The sequence below is a fragment of the Thalassophryne amazonica genome, chromosome 12, assembly GCF_902500255.1.
Source record: "Thalassophryne amazonica chromosome 12, fThaAma1.1, whole genome shotgun sequence".
NCBI classification, from domain to species: domain Eukaryota; kingdom Metazoa; phylum Chordata; class Actinopteri; order Batrachoidiformes; family Batrachoididae; genus Thalassophryne; species Thalassophryne amazonica.
In genome coordinates this window covers 101,282,507-101,308,653 of record NC_047114.1, presented here as the reverse complement: position 1 = coordinate 101,308,653, position 26,147 = coordinate 101,282,507, and the positions used below count along the sequence as shown (strand labels likewise).

At 40.5% G+C, this 26,147-nt stretch overlaps 1 protein-coding gene across 2 annotated transcripts in view; it reads left to right on the top strand.

Moving 5' to 3' along the window:
• Window positions 1-26,147, top strand: part of si:ch1073-184j22.1 (erythroferrone) — a 34,635-nt gene that overhangs the window by 4,150 nt on the left and 4,338 nt on the right. For both annotated transcript variants that reach the window (XR_004564204.1, XM_034183753.1), the window contains 2 exons: window positions 11,569-11,680; window positions 25,436-25,517. Coding sequence is in view for 1 of the 2 variants with exons in the window: in XM_034183753.1 (XP_034039644.1) it covers window positions 11,569-11,680; window positions 25,436-25,517 (194 nt within the window). In the remaining variant the exon portion in view is untranslated. The remainder of the gene's footprint in view (window positions 1-11,568; window positions 11,681-25,435; window positions 25,518-26,147) is intronic.

Below are 26,147 nucleotides of genomic sequence, written 5' to 3'. Positions count from 1 at the left end.
GATGAGAGATTATGGGGTGTTTCTGTCGCTGTAAGGACTTCCCACAGAGCGGGACATCGCACAGCCCTTCCAGGCGCCGTCATTGGCCTGTTTTGACCTGAAAACATCCTAATTTAAGGCTTAATTCACCCAGGACGTCATGAGAGAACAGAGAAGATTCAGAAGAGGCCGGCATGAGGACTTTATGCGGACATTCCACTGTTTAAGGACATTTTGTAATGAAAGACGTGCGCGCAAATTCGCCAGTGGTTTCAAAAGTACACACATTTGTTACTTAAGTAGAAGTATAGATACTGCAGTTTAAAAACACTCTGGTAAAAGTTGAAGTATCAACTTGACCTCTTTACTCAAGTAAAAGTGAAAACGTATGTGCTCCAAAACCTACTTAAAGTATAAAAGTATAAAGTAACCTTTAAAAAAAAAAGGTAGATGCCACTATATGAATTGAAAGCTTAATTTAAAAACTGATTCGTTCTACATGTGGCCCAAGACCCAAAATTACCCCCCAACACCACCTGCACGAAAATGTTTCAATTCTAGAAGCTCTGAAATGCAATCTGGGACTATTCCAGACAATAAACTGCAGTGAGTGCAGCATCCATTTAGTGAGAAAAAAAAAAATACAACTTTCCTTATTTAAATTCATTCCAGTAGTATTCTGCTCTTACTAGGATGCAGCAGTTTTCTAGTTTGTCAGATCGTTCTGTTGGAAATCACTGAAGAAATTAACACATTGAAAATATGGTTTGACCAAAACAAACTGTCATTAAATAAGACGGGGATGAAGTGGAGGAGTAAGAGTCACTAAGTGTTCACAGGAAACACTTATTTATTTCTGTATGTATGTATTTATTTATGTATGTTCATTGTTAGTTGCTTTTATATTTTCTGTTGTGTTTCTATTCAGATTCTTTTTGCCTCTTTCTCTAAAATTGTATATAATAATCATTAGATTATTAATATATAAACAAAAATAAATGTAAGAAATATTACAATTTGAAAACAAATGCACCCGAACGTGATGAGAGCTGCTTAATGCTAAGTTTTAACATTGAAAATGCCATAGACATGCTAACGCGTTAGCATCGCTCCCGTTTTTAAGTTATAAAAATACATCTAGTAAAAAAGGTAAATAATACTCACAGAAGTATGCTCTTTAGGGTTTTAGCGGGGGAAAATTAAGCGAAAGAACGAAAGAATAAACAACGCAATAGGTCGAAGCATTGCTTCAATCTGCGAACCACTGCTTTGATTGGTTCACGGTTCAAAGCAAAGTCGCGCTGCAGAAAAGTTGATTACAGGCGCACAAGATGTGAAATATATATATATAAACATTAAACTGAAGCCAAGAGTAACGAGGCTGTTTGTTTTAAAAATGTAAGGAATAGAAAGTACAGATACTTGTGTGAAAATGTAATGAGTAGAAGTCAGAAGTAGGCAGAAAAATAAGTAATGGAGTAAAGTATAGATACCTAAAAAGTGTACTTAAGTACAGTAACGAAGTATTTGTACTTCGTTACTTGACACCTCTGAAATTCGCCAGTCATTTCCGTGACGACTCGGCAAATCTGTGTGCGCCGCGACAGGAAAAACACCTCCGTGTTGAAAACCATTTGTAAAATTCAGGCAGCTTTTGATGGCTTTCAACAAGTGAGTAACTGAGAAATTGTTTAACAGCTTGGGCATGTTCCAACTTGCCCGTTAAGGTTTCCAACGGAGGTGTTTTTCCTGTCGCGACCCCCCGCGGTCGGGTCCGGCCCGACATGCGACTCTGCCCGCACGTTCTTTCATTACAAAATGTCCGTTAACAATGAAATGTCCGAATAAACTCCTCATGCCGACTTCTTCTGAAAGTTCTCTGACGACTTACTGGGTCAACAGAGCCTCTGTGTTGAAAACCATTTGTAAAATTCAGGCGGCTTTTGATGGCTTTCAACAAGTGAGTAACTGAGAAATTGTTTAATTTTTATGTCCGATTAAACTCCTCATGCCGACTTCTTCTGAAAGTTCTCTGTTCTCTGACGACTTACTGAGTCAACAGAACCTGAAATGTGGAAGTTTTCAACTTGAAACGGCGAGACGCTGCCGCCTCGAAGCGCAGATCGCCGTCAGGCGCCGTGGGCCGTCCTTACGGCGACACTACCAGACCAAAATCTCTCATCAGCCGTTAAAATTTTTACTGAAAACCAGCTGAATTTATCGAATGGTGTCCACTCAGTTGTGCCTTACAGTTTTTGAAAAAAGTTTGATCAAACAAAGCAGCAGTCTCTGAGCCATTCATAAACAATGAAAAAAACGACGACAGGGTGGGCGACTCCTCACTCAAAGACTGCCCACAGGCGAATGACGTAACCGACAGGCGTGAAAAAACTCTCGCATGCCCACGAGGGTTCAAGCATGTCTGATGTAATCACACGTGATTCAAATCCATATGGTTTTTGAAAAAAATAATAAGGTCGGATACTTTTCTAATAGACCTCATATGTGTATTAATGTTCATAAATGGTTCTGCCAGTGTGGCTTTTACCATTACTATATATGCAGACAGGGGAAAAAAAAAATGGAAGAAAAAGCTGAGGTGCAGTGAGGTTGGTGTAGAAGAGGTTACATTCCTTCGGCTGCAGTCCATCAGCACACAGCGTCCAGAGGTCTGAACGGCATCCAGCACACAGTGATGAACCATTCGAGACCTAAAGCTGTTGTGAGAAAAAACCTAGAATGTCAAAGTTTTCTGCTCAATGGGATGTTTGATCAGCGCATCAAGTCCATTGAGTTTCATCAAACCGCAACCTTGATCCAGAGAACAAGAGGAAATCTGTGCAGTGGAAAGTCATGTTCTGATCTTCTGGTTGCTTTATGAGCAGGAAGGTGATGGCGTCAGAGACTAACCCAACTAACTAACTCATCGTTGTGGCAGGAAGATCATCTCATGATTGATTTCTGGTGGACGTGGAGATTACTCAACTCGTCCAGTCTTCACACGCACGGTTTCTGACAGAGGCTGCACATGGTTGCTGTGGGAAGCTTCTGCCGGTTAGGATCTTGCTCTCTCTCTCCTTCTCCTCTGTGTTGTTTGCTTGTATTTTTTCAAAGACTTCTACTCCGGTGTGGATCATTGCTTTCCACCTGGCTCGTTCCCTCGTGTGCTCTTTTCAGGTCTTCCAGTCGACAGAGCAGCTCCAGAGGTTGTGCTTCAGGAGGTCCTTCTAGTGTTTCTTCTGCCCTCCTCTGGACAGTTGTTTAGCTGCTCAAGGTGTCATCCATTCTAACGACGTGACTGGCCCACCAAAGCTTGTTCTTGATTATGACACGTGCAGTTCAGCCAAGATGCTGATGTTGCTACAGTAGTCTTCCCACCTGATGTGGAGGAACCTCCTCAGGCAGCGATGATGGAATTCCTCAAGGGTCTTGGTGGCGGCAGTAGGTGGTCCAGGTCTCAGATCCGGACAGCAGAGTTGGCATGATGACGACTTTGTACACAAGGATTTTCATCTCGTGTCGAAGGTCTCTGTTGTTGAAACTACACATGTGGAGCCTGCTGAAGGCCATTCCTGCACATGAGTCAGTGTTGGAGCTCGCCATCCATGTCAGCGCTTGACGACACATGGCTGTCCAGGTGTGGAATATGGGTCACGTTCTTCAGGACCAGTTTGTGCAGTTTCACAGCAGGACGCTTTAGAAAGGCCATGTTGGGTGGAGGCTGGTGCAGGATCTGGTCTGTGTGTGTCTGTGTGTATTTCTGTGTGTGTTTTTCTATGTGTTTTTATGTTTGTGTTTCTGTGTTTGTGTTTCTGTGTGTGTGTGTTTCTGTTTTTGTGTTTCTCTGTTTGTGTTTGTGTGTTTCTGTGTGTTTGTGTTTCTTGCGTGTGTTTCTGTTTGTGTTTCTGTGTGTTTGTGTTTCTTGCATGTGTTTCTGTGTGTTTCTGTGTTTGTGTTTCTGTGTGTGTGTTTCTGTGTTTGTGTTTCTGTTTGTTTCTGCGTGTCTGTGTTTCTTGTGTGTGTTTCTTTGTGTTTCTGTGTGTTTCTGTTTTGTGTTTCTCTGTGTTTGTGTTTCTGTGTGTGTGTTTCTGTGTTGTGTTTCTATGTGTGTGTTTCTTGTGTGGGTGTTTCTTTGTGTTTCTGTGTTTGTGTTTCCGTGTGTTTGTGTTTCTTGTGTGTGTTTGTGTGTTTCTGTGTGTTTGTGTTTCTGTGTGTTTCTTGTGTGTTTCTGCGTTTGTGTTTCTGTGTGTGTGTTTCTGCATTTGTGTTTCTGTGTGTTTGTGTTTCTGTGTGTTTGTGTTTCTTTTGTGTTTTTCTGTGTTTGTGTTTCTGTGTGTTTGTGTTTCTGTGTGTTTCTTGTGTGTGTTTCTGTGTTTGTGTGTTTCTGCATTTGTGTTTCTGTGTGTGTGTGTTTCTGCATTTGTGTTTCTGTGTGTTTCTTTGTTTGTGTTTCTTGTCTGTGTTTCTGTGTGTGTGTTTCTTGCATGTGTTTGTATTTCTGTGTGTGTATGTGTTTGTGTTTCTTTGTGTTTCTGTTTGTTTCTGCGTGTTTGTGTTTCTTGTGTGTGTTTCTTTGTGTTTCTGTGTGTTTCTGTTTTGTGTTTCTCTGTTTGTGTTTCTGTGTGTGTGTTTCTGTGTTTGTTTTTCTGTGTGTGTGTTTCTTGTGTGGGTGTTTCTGTGTGTTTCTGTGTTTGTGTTTCTGTGTGTTTCTTTGTTTGTGTTTCTGTGTGTTTCTTGTGTGTGTTTCTGTGTGTTTCTTGTGTGTGTTTCTGTGTTTGTGTTTCTGTGTGTTTCTTTTGTGTGTTTCTTTGTTTGTGTTTGTGTGTTTCTGTTTTTGTGTTTCTGTGTGTTTGTGTTTCTTGTGTGTGTTTCTGTGTTTGTGTTTCTGTGTGTGTTTCTGTGTGTTTGTGTTTCTCTGTGTTTCTGTGTTTGTTTTTCTGTTTGTGTGTTTCTGTGTGTTTGTGTTTCTCTGTGTTTCTGTTTCTCTGTGTTTGTGTTTCTGTGTGTTTGTGTTTCTGTGTGTTTCTACTTGCTTCTGATGGATTGTTTGTTGCTGTGACACCACTCTGAACTTCACACAGTTGTATACGCTTCTTTTATTTCTGTTTAGCACTCTTCTGGTTATTAATTGTATCTACTCTCAACGTTATTTAACAACAGTCCTGTTGTGAATCGCTTGCAGTTAGCATTCCCTAGCAGTTAGCATTCGCTGGCAGTTAGCATTCGCTGGCGGTTAGCATTCACTAGCAGTTAGCATTTGCTAGCTAGGTCGACCCCTCTCCATTGTTACTTTTTATAGCTGCTTCTTTTTTACCCGTTTAATACTTCCCTTCGTTTTTCAGTTGAACTGCTGTGAATTTTAAGTAATTATTTTACTCCTGTGTAAAATCTTAGGATTTTCGCTAGCGGTTAGCTTGCGTTAGCTATTTCGGACCGCCGTCATAATTTTTTTCATTTCATTTTTTTACACTCCTGTTAGTTAATTAACTGTTTAGTGTATTTTATAGCTACTGCGTTTTTACCCGTTTAATACTTCTGTTAGTTTTTCACTGTAACTGCTGTGAATTTATTTATTTGCATCTGTGTGAGCCTTAGGAGTGGTTAGCTTATCCATTATTGGTTAGCTCGTGTTTGCTTGGCTACATTTCTTGAATTTCTTAGTGCACAAAGTACACTACTAATTCTACTTTACACCCTCCATAAATCCTGCGTGATGTTGGAAGACAGGGTGGCTCTCTTAGAGAGCCGTGTCCGTAAGTTAGAGCAGCTTCTTAGCGCAGTGGAGTTAGATGTTACGGGCACTCCAGATGAGGTTAGTGTCGGGCCAGCTAGCGAGCCCATTAGCATCAGCTTAGAAACGCCGGCTGTGGAGGACAGCTTTCAGACTGTGGCTAGGCGAAGGAAGCCCCGTAGGGCTTGGTGCCCGGTTGTGGCACCCCGATCACACTCGCCAGTGCAAACTGTGAATCGGTTCTCCCCCTTGGATTTGCCAGATGTGAATTCTCTGAGCCCACAAGTGACTTCCACTCCTGTCTGCAGGCCAAAACACCGGACTTTAGTGATAGGGGATTCTATCACCCGCAACGTCAGGTTACAGACGCCGGCTGACGTTAAATGTATTCCTGGGGCCATAGCTCCCGACACTGCATCTCATCTTAGGGTGCTGATGCTGCAAAAGGGAAGACAGACGAAGGAACATGACATGAGATATAGTCACATAGTTATTCACGTTGTCACCAATGATATCAGGATGAAGCACTCAAAGGTCACAAAAATGGACATAGGGAGGACTTGTGACCTTGCCAGAAAGATGTGTCGGCATCGATTAATAATCTCTGGTCCCCTCCCCTCCCACGGTACTGATGAGGTCGTTTAGTAGGCTGACATCATTAAATAGGTGGCTGGCGCAGTTTTGTAGACAGCAAGGGTTTAGCTTTATTGATAACTGGCCTTCGTTCTGGGGCCGTCGTGGCTTGCTGATGCCGGACGGCCTCCACCCTACTGGGGAAGGTGCCGCCATCTTGTCTGCGAACATAGATAGAGCTCTACAGGGAGGGTAACATTAGGAATTTACAGCAGGCCACGGAGCAGGTGATTAGAGACCCTGTAAGGCTTATGACAAATGTGGATGTGGAATCCATTAGCTTAGCGGGGAATTTAGTGCAGAAAATCCACTATGGTGTTAGTGCAGTTTATTTGCCAGGGAGGGAATTTAATCAAGTTGAGACTGTGGCCTGCTTCCGTAGTCATGTCCATAAAAATCATAGAGGGATATGCTTTCCAAACTTAATACCCATTACTATATTGGATGATGTTGAAATTGAGGATGGCCCAGTGGTTGTTCCAACAATAGCAAAGATTTCGTGTCTGCTACCTACAACGTGCGTGGAATGTCTTAAACCTAAACCTACTTCTAGGCATCTTATATATGCTACTCTGGAACCACCCCTAAACCCAAACAGTTCAACTGTCAACCCCACTGAGGTCCTTAGACTGGGTCTCATTAACATAAGATCACTGTCCTCAAAATTATTGTTGATCAATGATCTAATTATTGATCATCACTTAGATATGATTTGGCTATCTGAAACCTGGCTTAAACCTACAGCTGTCCTCCCCTTAAATGAGGCCCGCCCACCAGCATATACATTTAGTCACGTCCCTCGTGATCCGAAGCAAGGCGGAGGTGTTGCTTTTATTTATAAATCTAGGTTTAGCTTATTAGCTGTTGGGGGTTACAAATATCACTCGTTTGAGCATCTGATCCGCCGCTCTGCTCAGGATATTACTACACATTGCCAAGGTCAGAAGAATAAAAATCAGTCGTATTACTTTGTCACTGTATATAGGCCTCCTGGCCCATATTCTGAATTCTTAGATGAATTTGGTGTGTTCATCTCTAACTTGTCAACTAGTGCAGATAACATTCTGATCATTGGTGACATTAACATTCATATAAGTAAGCCTTCTGATCCCCTCTGCAAATCATTTATGGAAATTGTGGATGCATTAGAATTTTGGCAATGCATTCGGGATTTGACGCACATTAGTGGAAATACCCTGGATCTGGTTCTCGCACGTGGTATTGCTGTCACGAATATTGACATCATGCCTCTTACATCAGTGGTGTCTGATCAAATCAAATCAATTCAAATCAATTTTATTTATATAGCACCAAATCACAACAAACAGTTGCCCCAAGGCGCTTTATATTGTAAGGCAAAGCCATACAATAATTACGGAAAAACCCCAACAATCAAAACGACCCCCTGTGAGCAAGCACTTGGTGACAGTAGGAAGGAAAAACTCCCTTTTAACAGGAAGAAACCTCCAGCAGAACCAGGCTCAGGGAGGGGCAGTCTTCTGCTGGGACTGGTTGGGGCTGAGGGAGAGAACTAGGAAAATCACTCATGATCACTCATTAAGTTTACAGTTTTGCTGCTGTGTTTAGTGGAACAACAACCTTATTTATCATTACGGCGATGCATCAATTCCTCAAGTAAGACTGAACTTGAAACTAGACTGCCTGATGTCTTAGCTTCACATTTGACAAATACCCAGTCAGTAAACAGACTTGTGGATAGTTTAAACTCAGTGCTCAAAACAACACTCGACATGATTGCACCACCTGTGTTAAAACCGCGCTCCCCCAAATCACAGTCACCTTGGTTCAATGATTATCTGCGTGACCTCACGCATAAAGCAAGAGGTCTAGGACGGAAATGGCGTCGTTCAAAATTAGAAGTATTTCACCTTGCGTGGCGTGATGCTATCTTAGACTATAATCATGCATTACTGGCTACAAAGCGAACTTACTACTCTGATTTGATCAACAAAAACAAGCATAACTCAAAGTTCTTGTTCGACATGGTGGCAACACTTATTCATGGACAATCACCTGTAGTTCGCTCTCATTTTACAGCACAAGATTTCCTGGATTACTTTGTGAAGAAAATAGAAGACATATCATGTTAAACATATCCCAGCATGCCTTAATCCAGCCACTACACCCTGCTATTGAGGTGGGTGCCACTGAGGTATTACCTAGATTTACAGAATTTGATAGTATCTCACTAGGCATGCTGACAAAACTTGTAATGTCAACAAAAAGCACAACCTGTTTATTTGATCCGATACCAACAAAACTGTTTAAGGACCTGTGGCCCACTCTTGGGCCGACTGTGCTTTAAATTATTAATCTTTCTTTAACTTCTGGATCTGTTCCTAAATGTTTCTAATCTGCAGTGATTAAATCATTACTTAAGAAATCTAATCTTGACCCTAGTGTATTGACAAACTATCAGCCGAATTCAAATCTATTCTGTAAAAAGTGGTGTCAAGGCAGCTCGTAGACTATCTTACTGAGAATAATCTCTTTGAGCCACTGCAGTCTGCTTTTAAAAAATATCATTCCACAGAGACGGCCCTCACTAAAGTGGTGAACGATCTTCTGCATACAATGGATTCAGACACCACTACGGTTCTGTTGCTGTTAGATCTCAGTGCTGCATTTGATACAGTGGATCATCATATTCTACTTGATAGGCTGGAAAATCATTTTGGGATTACTGGGAGTGCCCTTGCATGGCTGACGTCATACTTGACCAGTTGTTCTCACTGTGTTTTGTACAGTAACACTACCTCTAACCTTAGTGACATGAAATTTGGGGTTCCACAGGGGTCTGTCTTAGGCCGCCTGCTTTTCTCCCTTTATATAGCACCCCTTGGGTGCATATTGCGGCGTTTTGGGATTACCTTTCATTGCTATGCTGATGATACTCAGTTATACATGTCGATAACTGTTGGTAATCTCATCCACATAAAATCCTTAGAAGATTGCCTTGCAGCAGTGAGAAGTTGGATGTCGAGAAACTTCCTACTTTTAAACTCTGATAAGACTGAAATGATGGTTCTTGGTCCAGTGAGACATCGGCATCAATTTCACCAGTTAACGCTCAGCCTCGGCTTGTGTGTCATACATCACACTGACAAAGTGAGGAACCTTGGGGTAATTTCTGATCCTTTGTTGTCCTTTGGCCTCCACATTAGAAATATTACTAGTACTGCTTTCTTCCACCTGTGAAATATAGTGAAGATTTGTCCCATCCTGTCTATGGCTGATGCTGAGACCCTGATCCATGTGTTTATCTCTTCTAGATTGGACTACTGCAATGTTCTATTTTCTGGTTTACCACAGTCCAGCATTAGGGCTCTCCAATTGGTCCAAAATGCTGCAGCCAGACTTTTGACACGAAGCAGAAAGTTTGTCCACATTACACCCATTTTGGCGTCTCTTCACTGGCTTCCTGTCCCAGTGAGATCAGATTTTAAGGTTCTGCTACTAACCTATAAAATTGTTCATGGACTGGCACCTTCCTACCTAGCTGACCTAATTAAACTTTACGTACCGGCCCAGGCTTTGTGTTCTCAGGGTGCAGGACTACTTTGTGTCCCTAAGGTGAATAAGAAGTCTGTGGGTCACAGAGTTTTCTCTTATCGTGCCCCTGTTTTGTTGAATGATCTCCCTGCATCAATAAAACAGTCAGATTCTGTGGAGACTTTCAAGTCCAGACTTAAGACGCACTTATTTTCCCTTTCATATGGCAGCATACTGGAACAGTTTTGTTTTACACGTTTTACTCTTTTAATTCATTTTATTAGTAAACGGAGCGTGCCGCGGCCTCAACTTTACCTAAATTCTGGGTCTTTTAGTGAAGTTTAGGGCTAGTGGCCGGCGATCACCTTAGTATTTCTTCTGTTTTTCTTGTTGTTTAATGCTGACAAATCATACTGTATTTTTTTGTCTTTCTGATGCCTGATTCTATTTTTTTCTCTCTGTTTAAGGTGCAGCTCCATCCAGAGATGGGAGTTGTGTTCGTGTTGGCGACCCTCCTGTCCTGTGCGCCAACAGCATTTCTTATATATTTGTCCGTGAATTGTTCTGTGAATTGTTCTGTGAATTGTTCTGTGAATTGTTCTGTAATTTATGTCTGTATCATGACCCAAGCAGAGGGTCACCCCTTTGAGTCTGGTCTGCTTGAGGTTTCTTCCTCAGAGGGAGTTTTTCCCACTCTTGCTCTGGGGGTTGGTAAGGTTAGACCTTGCCTGTGTGAAGCACTTTGAGGCAACTCTGTTGTGATTTGGCGCTATATAAATGAAAATAAATTGAAATTGAATTCTTGTATGTGTTTCTGCGTTTGTGTTTCTGTGTGTTTGTGTGTCTGCGTTTGTGTTTGTTTGTGTTTCTGTGTGTGTGTTTCTGTGTGTTTCTTTGTTTGTGTTTCTGTGTGATTCTTGTGTTTCTGTGTGTTTGTGTTTCTGCATTTGTGTTTCTGTGTGTTTCTGTTTTTGTGTTTCTGTGTTTGTGTTTCTTGTGTGTGTTTCTGTGTGTGTGTGTTTCTGTGTTTGTGTTTCTTGTGTGTGTTTCTGTGTTTGTGTTTCTGTGTGTGTTTCATGTATGTGTTTCTTTGTGTTTGTGTTTCTGTGTGTGTCTGTTTCTTTGTTTGTGTTTCTGTGTTTCTTTGTGTTTGTGTTTCTGTGTGTTTGTATTTCTGCGTGTGTTTCTGCATTTGTGTTTCTGTGTGTTTCTGTTTGTGTTTCTGTGTGTGTGTGTTTCTGTGTTTGTGTTCCTGTGTGTTTGTGTTTCTGTGTGTGTGTTTCTGTGTTTCTTTGTGTTTGTGTTTCTGTGTGTGTCTGTTTCTTTGTTTGTGTTTCTGTGTTTCTGCGTTTGTGTTTCTTTGTGTTTGCATTTCTGTGTGTTTGTATTTCTGCGTGTGTGTTTCTGCATTTGTGTTTCTGTGTGTTTCTGTGTGATTCTTGTGTGTGTTTCTGCATTTGTGTTTCTGTCCGTTTCTTTGTTTGTGTTTCTGTGTGTTTCAGTTTTTGTGTTTCTGTGTGTTTGTGTTTCCTGTATGTGTTTCTGTGTTTGTGTTTCTGTGTGTGTGTGTTTCTGTTTGTTTTGGATGAACTTTTATTTCATGTTTTGTTCCTGTGTCACAGACGCCTCACTGTTTTTCTTTAAATACATCAATTGACCTCTATGACCTCGAACAGATCCATTTCTTTCATTCTGACCTTTGACCTCTGCAGCCCTCAGGTTCCGAGTGGAGCCTGCAGAGGGGTCAGAGCTTCAACGCCAGCACCGGACGCTACACAGCGCCCATGCCGGGCTTCTACCAGCTGACGGCCAGCCTGCATATCAGTGAGCATGCCACACAGACATGCTGCAGCCTGTAGGGGGGACTGTTTCACCACAGTGGGCACTTTACACAATTTTTTACTACCATGTCTCTATGGAGGGTCTTTTTTTTTACTACCAGGTCTCTATGGAGGGTCTTTTTTTTTACTACCATGTCTCTACGGAGGGTCTTTTTTTTACTACCAGGTCTCTATGGAGGGTCTTTTTTTTTTACTACCAGGTCTCTATGGAGGGTCTTTTTTTTTTTTACTACCAGGTCTCTATGGAGGGTCTTTTTTTTTTACTACCAGGTCTCTATGGAGGGTCTTTTTTTTTTACTACCATGTCTCTATGGAGGGTCTTTTTTTTTTTTTACTACCAGGTCTCTATGGGGGTCTTTTTTTTACTACCAGGTCTCTATGGAGGGTCTTTTTTTTTTACTACCATGTCTCTACGGAGGGTATTTTTTTTTTACTACCAGGTCTCTACAGAGGGTCTTTTTTTTACTACCAGGTCTCTACGGAGAGTCTTTTTTTTTACTACCAGGTCTCTACGGAGGGTCTTTTTTTTTTTTACTACCAGGTCTCTATGGAGGGTCTTTTTTTTACTACCAGGTCTCTATGGAGGGTCTTTTTTTTTACTATCATGTCTCTATGGAGGGTCTTTTTTTTTTACTACCAGGTCTCTATGGGGGTCTTTTTTTTACTACCAGGTCTCTATGGAGGGTCTTTTTTTTACTACCAGGTCTCTACGGAGGGTCATTTTTTTACTACCATGTCTCTATGGAGGGTCTTTTTTTTTACTACCAGGTCTCTATGGAGGGTCTTTTTTTTACTACCATGTCTCTACGGAGGGTCTTTTTTTACTACCAGGTCTCTATGGAGGGTCTTTTTTTTTTACTACCAGGTCTCTATGGAGAGTCTTTTTTTTTACTACCATGTATCTATGGAGGGTCTTTTTTTTTACTACCAGGTCTCTATGGGGGGGGTCTTTTTTTACTACCAGTTCTCTATGGAGGGTCTTTTTTTTTTACTACCATGTCTCTACGGAGGGTCGTTTTTTTACTACCAGGTCTCTATGGAGGGTCTTTTTTTTACTACCAGGTCTCTATGGAGGGTCTTTTTTTTTTACTACCATGTCTCTATGGAGGGTCTTTTTTTTTACTACCAGGTCTCTATGGAGGGTCTTTTTTTTACTACCAGGTCTCTATGGAGGGTCTTTTTTTTTTACTACCAGGTCTCTACAGAGGGTCTTTTTTTACTACCAGGTCTCTATGGAGGGTCTTTTTTTTACGACCAGGTCTCTCAGGAGGGTCTTTTTTTTAGGACCAGGTCTCTAAGGAGGTCTTTTTTTACTACCAGGTCTCTACAGAGGGTCTTTTTTTTTACTACCAGGTCTCTACAGAGGGTCTTTTTTTTACTACCAGGTCTCTAAGGAGGGTCTTTTTTTTTTTTACTACCAGGTCTCTACAGAGGGTCTTTTTTTACTACCAGGTCTCTACACAGGATCTTTTTTTACGACCAGGTCTCTCAGGAGGGTCTTTTTTTTTTACTGCCAGGTCTCTATGGAGGGTCTTTTTTTTTACTACCAGGTCTCCACAGAGGGTCTTTTTTTACTGCCATGTCTCTATGGAGGGTCTATTTTTTTTAACTACCAGGTCTCTATAGAGGTTTTTTTTTTACTACCAGGTCTCTATGGAGGGTCTTTTTTACTTCCAGGTCTTTATAGAGGGTCTTTTTTTTACTACCAGGTCTTTATAGAGGGTCATTTTTTTTACTACCACGTCTCTACAGAGGGTCTTTTTTTACTACCAGGTCTCTACAGAGGGTCTGTTTTTTACTACCAGGTCTCGACAGAGGGTCTTATTTTTACTACCAGGTCTCCACAGAGGGTCTTTTTTTTACTGCCATGTCTCTATGGAGGGTCTATTTTTTTTTTAACTACCAGGTCTCTATAGAGTTTTTTTTTTTACTACCAGGTCTCTATAGAGTTTTTTTTTTTACTACCAGGTCTCTATGGAGGGTCTTTTTTACTTCCGGGTCTTTATAGAGGGTCTTTTTTTTACTACCAGGTCTTTATAGAGGGTCATTTTTTTTTACTACCACATCTCTACAGAGGGTCTTTTTTTTACTACCAGGCCTCTATGGAGGGCCTTTTTTACTACCAGGTCTTTATAGAGGGTCTTTTTTTTAACTACTGGGTCTCTATGGAGGGTGTTTTTTACTACCAGGTCTCTATGGAGGGTGTTTTTTACTACCAGGTCTCTATGGAGGGTCTTTTTTACTACCAGGTCTCTATGGAGGGTCTTTTTTGTTAATACCACACCTCTATGGAGGGTCTTTTTTTTACTACCAGGTCTCTATGGAGGGTCTTTTTTTACTACCAGGTCTCTACAGAGGGTCTTTTTTTACTACCATGTCTCTATGGAGGGTCTTTTTTTTACTACCATGTCTCTACAGAGGGTATTTTTTTACTACCATGTCTCTACAGAGGGTCTTTTTTTACTACCAGGTCTCAACAGAGGGTCTTTGTTTTACTGCCAGGTCTCTATGGAGGGTCTTTTTTTTACTACCATGTCTCTATGGAGGGTCTTTTTTTTACTCCCAGGTCTCTATGGAGGGTCGTTTTTTTTAACTACCAGGTCTCCACAGAGGGTCTTTTTTTACTACCATGTCTCTAAGGAGGTCTTTTTTTACTACCAGGTCTCTACAGAGGGTCTTTTTTTTACTACCAGGTCTCTATGGAGGGTCTTTTTTTTTTACTACCAGGTCTCTACAGAGGGTCTTTTTTTACTACCAGGTCTCTACGGAGGGTCTTTTTTTTACTACCATGTCTCTAAGGAGGGTCTTTTTTTTTTACTACCAGGTCTCTATGGAGGGTCTTTTTTTTTACTACCAGGTCTCTATCGAGCGTCTTTTTTTTTACTACCAGGTCTCTACAGAGGGTCTTTTTTTTACTACCAGGTCTCTAAGGAGGGTCTTTTTTTACTACCAGGTCTCTACAGAGGGTCTGTTTTTTACTACCAGGTCTCGACAGAGGGTCTTTTTTTACTGCCATGTCTCTATGGAGGGTCTATTTTTTTTAACTACCAGGTCTCTATAGAGTTTTTTTTTTACTACCAGGTCTCTATGGAGGGTCTTTTTTACTTCCGGGTCTTTATAGAGGGTCTTTTTTTTTACTACCAGGTCTTTATAGAGGGTCATTTTTTTTACTACCACATCTCTACAGAGGGTCTTTTTTTTTTACTACCAGGCCTCTATGGAGGGCCGTTTTTACTACCAGGTCTTTATAGAGGGTCTTTTTTTTTAACTACTGGGTCTCTATGGAGGGTGTTTTTTACTACCAGGTCTCTATGGAGGGTCTTTTTTACTACCAGGTCTCTATGGAGGGTCTTTTTTACTACCAGGTCTTTATAGAGGGTTTTTTTTTTACTACCAGGTCTTTATAGAGGGTTTTTTTTTACTACCATGTCTCTATGGAGGGTCTTTTTTGTTAATACCACACCTCTATGGAGGGTCTTTTTTTTACTACCATGTCTCTAAGGAGGTCTTTTTTTACTACCAGGTCTCTACAGAGGGTCTTTTTTTTTACTACCAGGTCTCTATGGAGGGTCTTTTTTTTTTACTACCAGGTCTCTACAGAGGGTCTTTTTTTACTACCAGGTCTCTACGGAGGGTCTTTTTTTTACTACCATGTCTCTAAGGAGGGTCTTTTTTTTACTACCAGGTCTCTTCAGAAGGTCTTTCTTTTACTGCCAGGTCTCTATGGAGGGTCTTTTTTTTTACTACCATGTCTCTATGAAGGGTCTTTTTTTTACTCCCAGGTCTCTATGCAGGGTCTTTTTTTTTTACTACCAGGTCTCTACAGAGGGTCTTTTTTTACTACCAGGTCTCTATGGAGCGTCTTTTTTTTACTACCAGGTCTCTACAGAGGGTCTTTTTTTTTACTACCATGTCTCTAAGGAGGGTCTTTTTTTACTACCAGGTCTCTACAGAGGGTCTTTTTTTACTACCAGGTCTCGACAGAGGGTCTTATTTTTACTACCAGGTCTCCACAGAGGGTCTTTTTTTACTGCCATGTCTCTATGGAGGGTCTATTTTTTTTAACTACCAGGTCTCTATAGAGGTTTTTTTTTTACTACCAGGTCTCTATGGAGGGTCTTTTTTACTTCCAGGTCTCTACAGAGGGTCTTTTTTTACTACCAGGTCTCTACAGAGGGTCTTTTTTTACTACCAGGTCTCGACAGAGGGTCTTATTTTTACTACCAGGTCTCCACAGAGGGTCTTTTTTTACTGCCATGTCTCTATGGAGGGTCTATTTTTTTTAACTACCAGGTCTCTATAGAGGTTTTTTTTTTTACTACCATGTCTCTATGGAGGGTCTTTTTTGTTAATACCACACCTCTATGGAGGGTCTTTTTTTTACTACCATGTCTCTAAGGAGGTCTTTTTTTACTACCAGGTCTCTACAGAGGGTCTTTTTTTACTACCAGGTCTCTACGGAGGGTCTTTTTTTTACTACCATGTCTCTAAGGAGGGTCTTTTTTTTACTACCAGGTCTCTTCAGAAGGTCTTTCTTTTACTGCCAGGTCTCTATGGAGGGTCTTTTTTTTTTACTACCATGTCTCTATGAAGGGTCTTTTTTTTACTCCCAGGTCTCTATGCAGGGTCTTTTTTTTTACTACCAGGTCTCTACAGAGGGTCTTTTTTTACTACCAGGTCTCTATGGAGCGTCTTTTTTTTACTACCAGGTCTCTACAGAGGGTCTTTTTTTTTACTACCATGTCTCTAAGGAGGGTCTTTTTTTACTACCAGGTCTCTACAGAGGGTCTTTTTTTTACTACCAGGTCTCGACAGAGGGTCTTATTTTTACTACCAGGTCTCCACAGAGGGTCTTTTTTTACTGCCATGTCTCTATGGAGGGTCTATTTTTTTTAACTACCAGGTCTCTATAGAGGTTTTTTTTTTACTACCAGGTCTCTATGGAGGGTCTTTTTTACTTCCAGGTCTCTACAGAGGGTCTTTTTTTACTACCAGGTCTCTACAGAGGGTCTTTTTTTACTACCAGGTCTCGACAGAGGGTCTTATTTTTACTACCAGGTCTCCACAGAGGGTCTTTTTTTACTGCCATGTCTCTATGGAGGGTCTATTTTTTTTTAACTACCAGGTCTCTATAGAGGTTTTTTTTTTTACTACCAGGTCTCTATGGAGGGTCTTTTTTTACTTCCAGGTCTTTATAGAGGGTCTTTTTTTTACTACCAGGTCTTTATAGAGGGTCATTTTTTTTACTACCACGTCTCTACAGAGGGTATTTTTTTACTACCATGTCTCTACAGAGGGTCTTTTTTTACTACCAGGTCTCAACAGAGGGTCTTTGTTTTACTGCCAGGTCTCTATGGAGGGTCTTTTTTTTACTACCATGTCTCTATGGAGGGTCTTTTTTTTACTCCCAGGTCTCTATGGAGGGTCGTTTTTTTAACTACCAGGTCTCCACAGAGGGTCTTTTTTTACTACCATGTCTCTAAGGAGGTCTTTTTTTACTACCAGGTCTCTACAGAGGGTCTTTTTTTTTACTACCAGGTCTCTATGGAGGGTCTTTTTTTTTTACTACCAGGTCTCTACAGAGGGTCTTTTTTTACTACCAGGTCTCTACGGAGGGTCTTTTTTTTACTACCATGTCTCTAAGGAGGGTCTTTTTTTTTTACTACCAGGTCTCTATGGAGGGTCTTTTTTTTTACTACCAGGTCTCTATCGAGCGTCTTTTTTTTACTACCAGGTCTCTACAGAGGGTCTTTTTTTTTACTACCAGGTCTCTAAGGAGGGTCTTTTTTTACTACCAGGTCTCTACAGAGGGTCTGTTTTTTACTACCAGGTCTCGACAGAGGGTCTTATTTTTACTACCAGGTCTCCACAGAGGGTCTTTTTTTACTGCCATGTCTCTATGGAGGGTCTATTTTTTTTAACTACCAGGTCTCTATAGAGTTTTTTTTTTTACTACCAGGTCTCTATGGAGGGTCTTTTTTACTTCCGGGTCTTTATAGAGGGTCTTTTTTTTTACTACCAGGTCTTTATAGAGGGTCATTTTTTTTACTACCACATCTCTACAGAGGGTCTTTTTTTTTTACTACCAGGCCTCTATGGATGGCCGTTTTTACTACCAGGTCTTTATAGAGGGTCTTTTTTTTTAACTACTGGGTCTCTATGGAGGGTGTTTTTTACTACCAGGTCTCTATGGAGGGTCTTTTTTACTACCAGGTCTCTATGGAGGGTCTTTTTTACTACCAGGTCTTTATAGAGGGTTTTTTTTTACTACCAGGTCTTTATAGAGGGTTTTTTTTTACTACCATGTCTCTATGGAGGGTCTTTTTTGTTAATACCACACCTCTATGGAGGGTCTTTTTTTTACTACCATGTCTCTAAGGAGGTCTTTTTTTACTACCAGGTCTCTACAGAGGGTCTTTTTTTTTACTACCAGGTCTCTATGGAGGGTCTTTTTTTTTTACTACCAGGTCTCTACAGAGGGTCTTTTTTTACTACCAGGTCTCTACGGAGGGTCTTTTTTTTACTACCATGTCTCTAAGGAGGGTCTTTTTTTTACTACCAGGTCTCTTCAGAAGGTCTTTCTTTTACTGCCAGGTCTCTATGGAGGGTCTTTTTTTTTTACTACCATGTCTCTATGAAGGGTCTTTTTTTTACTCCCAGGTCTCTATGCAGGGTCTTTTTTTTTTACTACCAGGTCTCTACAGAGGGTCTTTTTTTACTACCAGGTCTCTATGGAGCGTCTTTTTTTTACTACCAGGTCTCTACAGAGGGTCTTTTTTTTTACTACCATGTCTCTAAGGAGGGTCTTTTTTTACTACCAGGTCTCTACAGAGGGTCTTTTTTTACTACCAGGTCTCGACAGAGGGTCTTATTTTTACTACCAGGTCTCCACAGAGGGTCTTTTTTTACTGCCATGTCTCTATGGAGGGTCTATTTTTTTTAACTACCAGGTCTCTATAGAGGTTTTTTTTTTACTACCAGGTCTCTATGGAGGGTCTTTTTTACTTCCAGGTCTCTACAGAGGGTCTTTTTTTACTACCAGGTCTCTACAGAGGGTCTTTTTTTACTACCAGGTCTCGACAGAGGGTCTTATTTTTACTACCAGGTCTCCACAGAGGGTCTTTTTTTACTGCCATGTCTCTATGGAGGGTCTATTTTTTTTAACTACCAGGTCTCTATAGAGGTTTTTTTTTTTACTACCATGTCTCTATGGAGGGTCTTTTTTGTTAATACCACACCTCTATGGAGGGTCTTTTTTTTACTACCATGTCTCTAAGGAGGTCTTTTTTTACTACCAGGTCTCTACAGAGGGTCTTTTTTTACTACCAGGTCTCTACGGAGGGTCTTTTTTTTTACTACCATGTCTCTAAGGAGGGTCTTTTTTTTACTACCAGGTCTCTTCAGAAGGTCTTTCTTTTACTGCCAGGTCTCTATGGAGGGTCTTTTTTTTTTACTACCATGTCTCTATGAAGGGTCTTTTTTTTACTCCCAGGTCTCTATGCAGGGTCTTTTTTTTTACTACCAGGTCTCTACAGAGGGTCTTTTTTTACTACCAGGTCTCTATGGAGCGTCTTTTTTTACTACCAGGTCTCTACAGAGGGTCTTTTTTTTTACTACCATGTCTCTAAGGAGGGTCTTTTTTTACTACCAGGTCTCTACAGAGGGTCTTTTTTTACTACCAGGTCTCGACAGAGGGTCTTATTTTTACTACCAGGTCTCCACAGAGGGTCTTTTTTTACTGCCATGTCTCTATGGAGGGTCTATTTTTTTTTAACTACCAGGTCTCTATAGAGGTTTTTTTTTTACTACCAGGTCTCTATGGAGGGTCTTTTTTACTTCCAGGTCTCTACAGAGGGTCTTTTTTTACTACCAGGTCTCTACAGAGGGTCTTTTTTTACTACCAGGTCTCGACAGAGGGTCTTATTTTTACTACCAGGTCTCCACAGAGGGTCTTTTTTTACTGCCATGTCTCTATGGAGGGTCTATTTTTTTTAACTACCAGGTCTCTATAGAGGTTTTTTTTTTTACTACCAGGTCTCTATGGAGGGTCTTTTTTTACTTCCAGGTCTTTATAGAGGGTCTTTTTTTACTACCAGGTCTTTATAGAGGGTCATTTTTTTTACTACCACGTCTCTACAGAGGGTATTTTTTTACTACCATGTCTCTACAGAGGGTCTTTTTTTACTACCAGGTCTCAACAGAGGGTCTTTGTTTTACTGCCAGGTCTCTATGGAGGGTCTTTTTTACTTCCAGGTCTCTACAGAGGGTCTTTTTTTACTACCAGGTCTCTACAGAGGGTCTTTTTTTACTACCAGGTCTCGACAGAGGGTCTTATTTTTACTACCAGGTCTCCACAGAGGGTCTTTTTTTACTGCCATGTCTCTATGGAGGGTCTATTTTTTTTAACTACCAGGTCTCTATAGAGGTTTTTTTTTTTACTACCATGTCTCTATGGAGGGTCTTTTTTGTTAATACCACACCTCTATGGAGGGTCTTTTTTTTTACTACCATGTCTCTAAGGAGGTCTTTTTTTACTACCAGGTCTCTACAGAGGGTCTTTTTTTACTACCAGGTCTCTACGGAGGGTCTTTTTTTTACTACCATGTCTCTAAGGAGGGTCTTTTTTTTACTACCAGGTCTCTTCAGAAGGTCTTTCTTTTACTGCCAGGTCTCTATGGAGGGTCTTTTTTTTTTACTACCATGTCTCTATGAAGGGTCTTTTTTTTACTCCCAGGTCTCTATGCAGGGTCTTTTTTTTACTACCAGGTCTCTACAGAGGGTCTTTTTTTACTACCAGGTCTCTATGGAGCGTCTTTTTTTTACTACCAGGTCTCTACAGAGGGTCTTTTTTTTTACTACCATGTCTCTAAGGAGGGTCTTTTTTTACTACCAGGTCTCTACAGAGGGTCTTTTTTTACTACCAGGTCTCGACAGAGGGTCTTATTTTTACTACCAGGTCTCCACAGAGGGTCTTTTTTTACTGCCATGTCTCTATGGAGGGTCTATTTTTTTTTAACTACCAGGTCTCTATAGAGGTTTTTTTTTTACTACCAGGTCTCTATGGAGGGTCTTTTTTACTTCCAGGTCTCTACAGAGGGTCTTTTTTTACTACCAGGTCTCTACAGAGGGTCTTTTTTTACTACCAGGTCTCGACAGAGGGTCTTATTTTTACTACCAGGTCTCCACAGAGGGTCTTTTTTTACTGCCATGTCTCTATGGAGGGTCTATTTTTTTTAACTACCAGGTCTCTATAGAGGTTTTTTTTTTTACTACCAGGTCTCTATGGAGGGTCTTTTTTTACTTCCAGGTCTTTATAGAGGGTCTTTTTTTTACTACCAGGTCTTTATAGAGGGTCATTTTTTTTACTACCACGTCTCTACAGAGGGTATTTTTTTACTACCATGTCTCTACAGAGGGTCTTTTTTTACTACCAGGTCTCAACAGAGGGTCTTTGTTTTACTGCCAGGTCTCTATGGAGGGTCTTTTTTTTACTACCATGTCTCTATGGAGGGTCTTTTTTTTACTCCCAGGTCTCTATGGAGGGTCGTTTTTTTTACTACCAGGTCTCTACAGAGGGTCTTTTTTTACTACCAGGTCTCTATGGAGCGTCTTTTTTTTACTACCAGGTCTCTACAGAGGGTCTTTTTTTTTACTACCATGTCTCTAAGGAGGGTCTTTTTTTACTACCAGGTCTCTACAGAGGGTCTTTTTTTACTACCAGGTCTCGACAGAGGGTCTTATTTTTACTACCAGGTCTCCACAGAGGGTCTTTTTTACTGCCATGTCTCTATGGAGGGTCTATTTTTTTTTAACTACCAGGTCTCTATAGAGGTTTTTTTTTACTACCAGGTCTCTATGGAGGGTCTTTTTTACTTCCAGGTCTCTACAGAGGGTCTTTTTTTACTACCAGGTCTCTACAGAGGGTCTTTTTTTACTACCAGGTCTCGACAGAGGGTCTTATTTTTACTACCAGGTCTCCACAGAGGGTCTTTTTTACTGCCATGTCTCTATGGAGGGTCTATTTTTTTTAACTACCAGGTCTCTATAGAGGTTTTTTTTTTTACTACCAGGTCTCTATGGAGGGTCTTTTTTTACTTCCAGGTCTTTATAGAGGGTCTTTTTTTTACTACCAGGTCTTTATAGAGGGTCATTTTTTTTACTACCACGTCTCTACAAAGGGTCTTTTTTTTACTACCAGGCCTCTATGGAGGGCCTTTTTTACTACCAGGTCTTTATAGAGGGTCTTTTTTTACTACCAGGTCTCTAAGGAGGGTCTTTTTTTACTACCAGGTCTCTACAGAGGGTCTGTTTTTTACTACCAGGTCTCTAAGGAGGGTCTTTTTTTACTACCAGGTCTCTACAGAGGGTCTGTTTTTTACTACCAGGTCTCGACAGAGGGTCTTATTTTTACTACCAGGTCTCCACAGAGGGTCTTTTTTTACTGCCATGTCTCTATGGAGGGTCTATTTTTTTTAACTACCAGGTCTCTATAGAGTTTTTTTTTTTACTACCAGGTCTCTATGGAGGGTCTTTTTTACTTCCGGGTCTTTATAGAGGGTCTTTTTTTTTACTACCAGGTCTTTATAGAGGGTCATTTTTTTTACTACCACATCTCTACAGAGGGTCTTTTTTTTTTTACTACCAGGCCTCTATGGAGGGCCGTTTTTACTACCAGGTCTTTATAGAGGGTCTTTTTTTTTAACTACTGGGTCTCTATGGAGGGTGTTTTTTACTACCAGGTCTCTATGGAGGGTCTTTTTTACTACCAGGTCTCTATGGAGGGTCTTTTTTACTACCAGGTCTTTATAGAGGGTTTTTTTTTACTACCAGGTCTTTATAGAGGGTTTTTTTTTACTACCATGTCTCTATGGAGGGTCTTTTTTGTTAATACCACACCTCTATGGAGGGTCTTTTTTTTACTACCAGGTCTCTATGGAGGGTCTTTTTTTACTACTAGGTCTCTATGGAGGGTCTTTTTTTACTACTAGGTCTCTATGGAGGGTCTTTTTTACTACCAGGTCTCAGGGTCTTTTGTACTACCAGGTCTCTACAGAGGGTCTTTTTTTACTACCATGTCTCTACAGAGGGTCTTTTTTTACTACCAGGTCTCAACAGAGGGTCTTTGTTTTACTGCCAGGTCTCTATGGAGGGTCTTTTTTTACTACCATGTCTCTATGGAGGGTCTTTTTTTTACTACCATGTCTCTAAGGAGGTCTTTTTTTACTACCAGGTCTCTATGGAGGGTCTTTTTTTTTACTACCAGGTCTCTACAGAGGGTCTTTTTTTACTACCAGGTCTGTATGCAGGGTCTTTTTTTTTTACTACCAGGTCTCTACAGAGGGTCTTTTTTTACTACCAGGTCTCTATGGAGCGTCTTTTTTTACTACCAGGTCTCTACAGAGGGTCTTTTTTTTACTACCATGTCTCTAAGGAGGGTCTTTTTTTACTACCAGGTCTCTACAGAGGGTCTTTTTTTACTACCAGGTCTCGACAGAGGGTCTTATTTTTACTACCAGGTCTCCACAGAGGTTTTTTTTTTACTACCAGGTCTCTATGGAGGGTCTTTTTTACTTCCAGGTCTTTATAGAGGGTCTTTTTTTTACTACCAGGTCTTTATAGAGGGTCATTTTTTTTACTACCACGTCTCTACAAAGGGTCTTTTTTTTACTACCAGGCCTCTATGGAGGGCCTTTTTTACTACCAGGTCTTTATAGAGGGTCTTTTTTTTACTACCAGGTCTCTAAGGAGGGTCTTTTTTTACTATCAGGTCTCTACAGAGGGTCTGTTTTTTACTACCAGGTCTCGACAGAGGGTCTTATTTTTACTACCAGGTCTCCACAGAGGGTCTTTTTTTTTACTGCCATGTCTCTATGGAGGGTCTGTTTTTTTAACTACCAGGTCTCTATAGAGGTTTTTTTTTTTTACTACCAGGTCTCTATGGAGGGTCTTTTTTTTTTACTACCAGGTCTTTATAGAGGGTCTTTTTTTTAACTTCCAGGTCTTTATAGAGGGTCTTTTTTTTTTTTACTACCAGGTCTTTATAGAGGGTCTTTTTTTTTACTACCAGGTCTTTATAGAGGGTCTTTTTTAACTACTGGGTCTCTATGGAGGGTCTTTTTTACTACTAGGTCTCTATAGAGAGTCTTTTTTTTTACTACCAGGTCTTTATAGAGGTTTTTTTTTTACTACCAGGTCTCTATGGAGGGTCTTTTTTTTTTAACTACCAGGTCTCTATAGAGGTTTTTTTTTTTTTACTACCAGGTCTCTATAGAGGTTTTTTTTTTTTACTACCAGGTCTCTATAGAGGTTTTTTTTTTTTACTACCAGGTCTCTATGGAGGGTCTTTTTTTTTACTACCAGGTCTTTATAGAGCAGACCTGGGCAAACTGCGGCCCGGGGGCCACATGCGGCCCTTTGCATGTCTCTGTCCGGCCCTCATGAGGTCTGTGATTATTGTTACATATATTAAAAATGTCAAGCTTGTGTGTTGCAAATCATTAGAGAGGTTTATTTAGGTATATTTAAATATTTACATATTATTACAATAATAAAAATGACCTACAAAAGCTGTTAAATAGGTAATTTTTTTGTAAAATTTGTAATGGGAGACAGCCAAGTTATCGATGGTTTGGCCCTTGGACATAATTCAGGTTCCCTATGTGGCCCCTTGTAGAAATTAATTGCCCACCACTGTTATAGAGGGTCTTTTTTTTTACTACCATGTCTCTATGGAGGGTCTTTTTTACTACCAGGTCTCAGGGTCTTTTTTTTATCATCAGGTCTCTTTGGAGGGTCTTTTTTAAACTACCGAGTCTTTTTGGAGGGTCTTTTTTTTAAACTACCAGGTCTCTATCGCGAGTCTTTTTCCCTTTTTTTTTTTTTTTTTTTACTACCGAGTGTGTTTCTTTTACCACCAGGTCTTTTTCTTACTACCATGTCTCTATGGAGGGTTTTACTACCAGGTCATTTTTTACTATCAGGTGTTTTTGGAGAGTCTTTTTTTCATAACTAAATAAGAGTATCACATGTCGAACAAATCAAATCAAATCAATTTTTTTTATATAGCGCCAAATCACAACAAACAGTTGCCCCAAGGCGCTTTATATTGTAAGGCAAGGCCATACAATAATTATGTAAAACCCCAACGGTCAAAACGACCCCCTGTGAGCAAGCACTTGGCTACAGTGGGAAGGAAAAACTCCCTTTTAACAGGAAGAAACCTCCAGCAGAACCAGGCTCAGGGAGGGGCAGTCTTCTGCTGGGACTGGTTGGGGCTGAGGGAGAGAACCAGGAAAAAGACATGCTGTGGAGGGGAGCAGAGATCAATCACTAATGATTAAATGCAGAGTGGTGCATACAGAGCAAAAAGAGAAAGAAACACTCAGTGCATCATGGGAACCCCCCAGCAGTCTAAGTCTATAGCAGCATAACTAAGGGATGGTTCAGGGTCACCTGATCCAGCCCTAACTATAAGCTAAAAGAACTACCTAAAAACCTAACTAAAAGATCAACCTCAGCTTGTTGCGGTGCTGCTTTCAGGCTAACTCGCTCCCCCTTGGCGTCATCAGTTTGAATGAAGAATTCTGTATTAGGTTTTTGTGGGAAGTGTTAGTTTGAAGTCATAAGGGAGGTCAGAGAGAACCACAGGAGTCCCGGCACAGCACCATGACCCTGTCTTTAATCCACATTTGCTTTGGTCGGCTGTTGTCAGTAAGTTGTCTGTGTGTTTTTGTGTCAGCATGTGGGGACAGAGTTCAGGTCCGGATCAGAGACGGGATCAAAGCAGCCATCTGCATCGATTCCCTGTGTCAGACTAACCTGTGAGTATCTGACCTCTGACCTCAACTCATGTGACTCACACAGGTGAACACTAGCTCTTAGGTTCATGCAGTTAATGATCTGGTTTTGTTTGAATTTGGTCAAAAGACAAAACAAAACAAAAACAAAAACACATGAAGTAAATAAAACACAATTATTTCCAATATACTGATATCAAAATCATCACTTCTGAACCAGAGTCGTACGTTTAATTCCATTGTTATATTCTATAGATTTTGATGTCACTCAAAGAACAAATAATTAGTCTTGAGGATAAATTTGCCAAAAATAATCTGCCAGTCAGAACAGATCAGGTTTGATCAGAGTTCATCACATTTCTTTACATGATTGATGTCTACCTGAGAGTGTCAAAGTCATAAAAGAATATTTTAGCGTTTGCTCATGGAGGGTCTTTATGGAGGGGTAAGTATGTTTATGTATTTGCTCCTAAATGTCTTCTGTGGATATTTATGTATTTTGCTGCTTAAAGTGTATTTATGTCTTAGTTCTTTAAAATCTATTATGCAGTGGTGTGCACAGTTCCACCTATCCGCTAATTATCAAAGCTAATGTTTTCATTATCAGATTAACTTTTCAGATAACTTTGAAAACCATCATCGGATCAATTATCT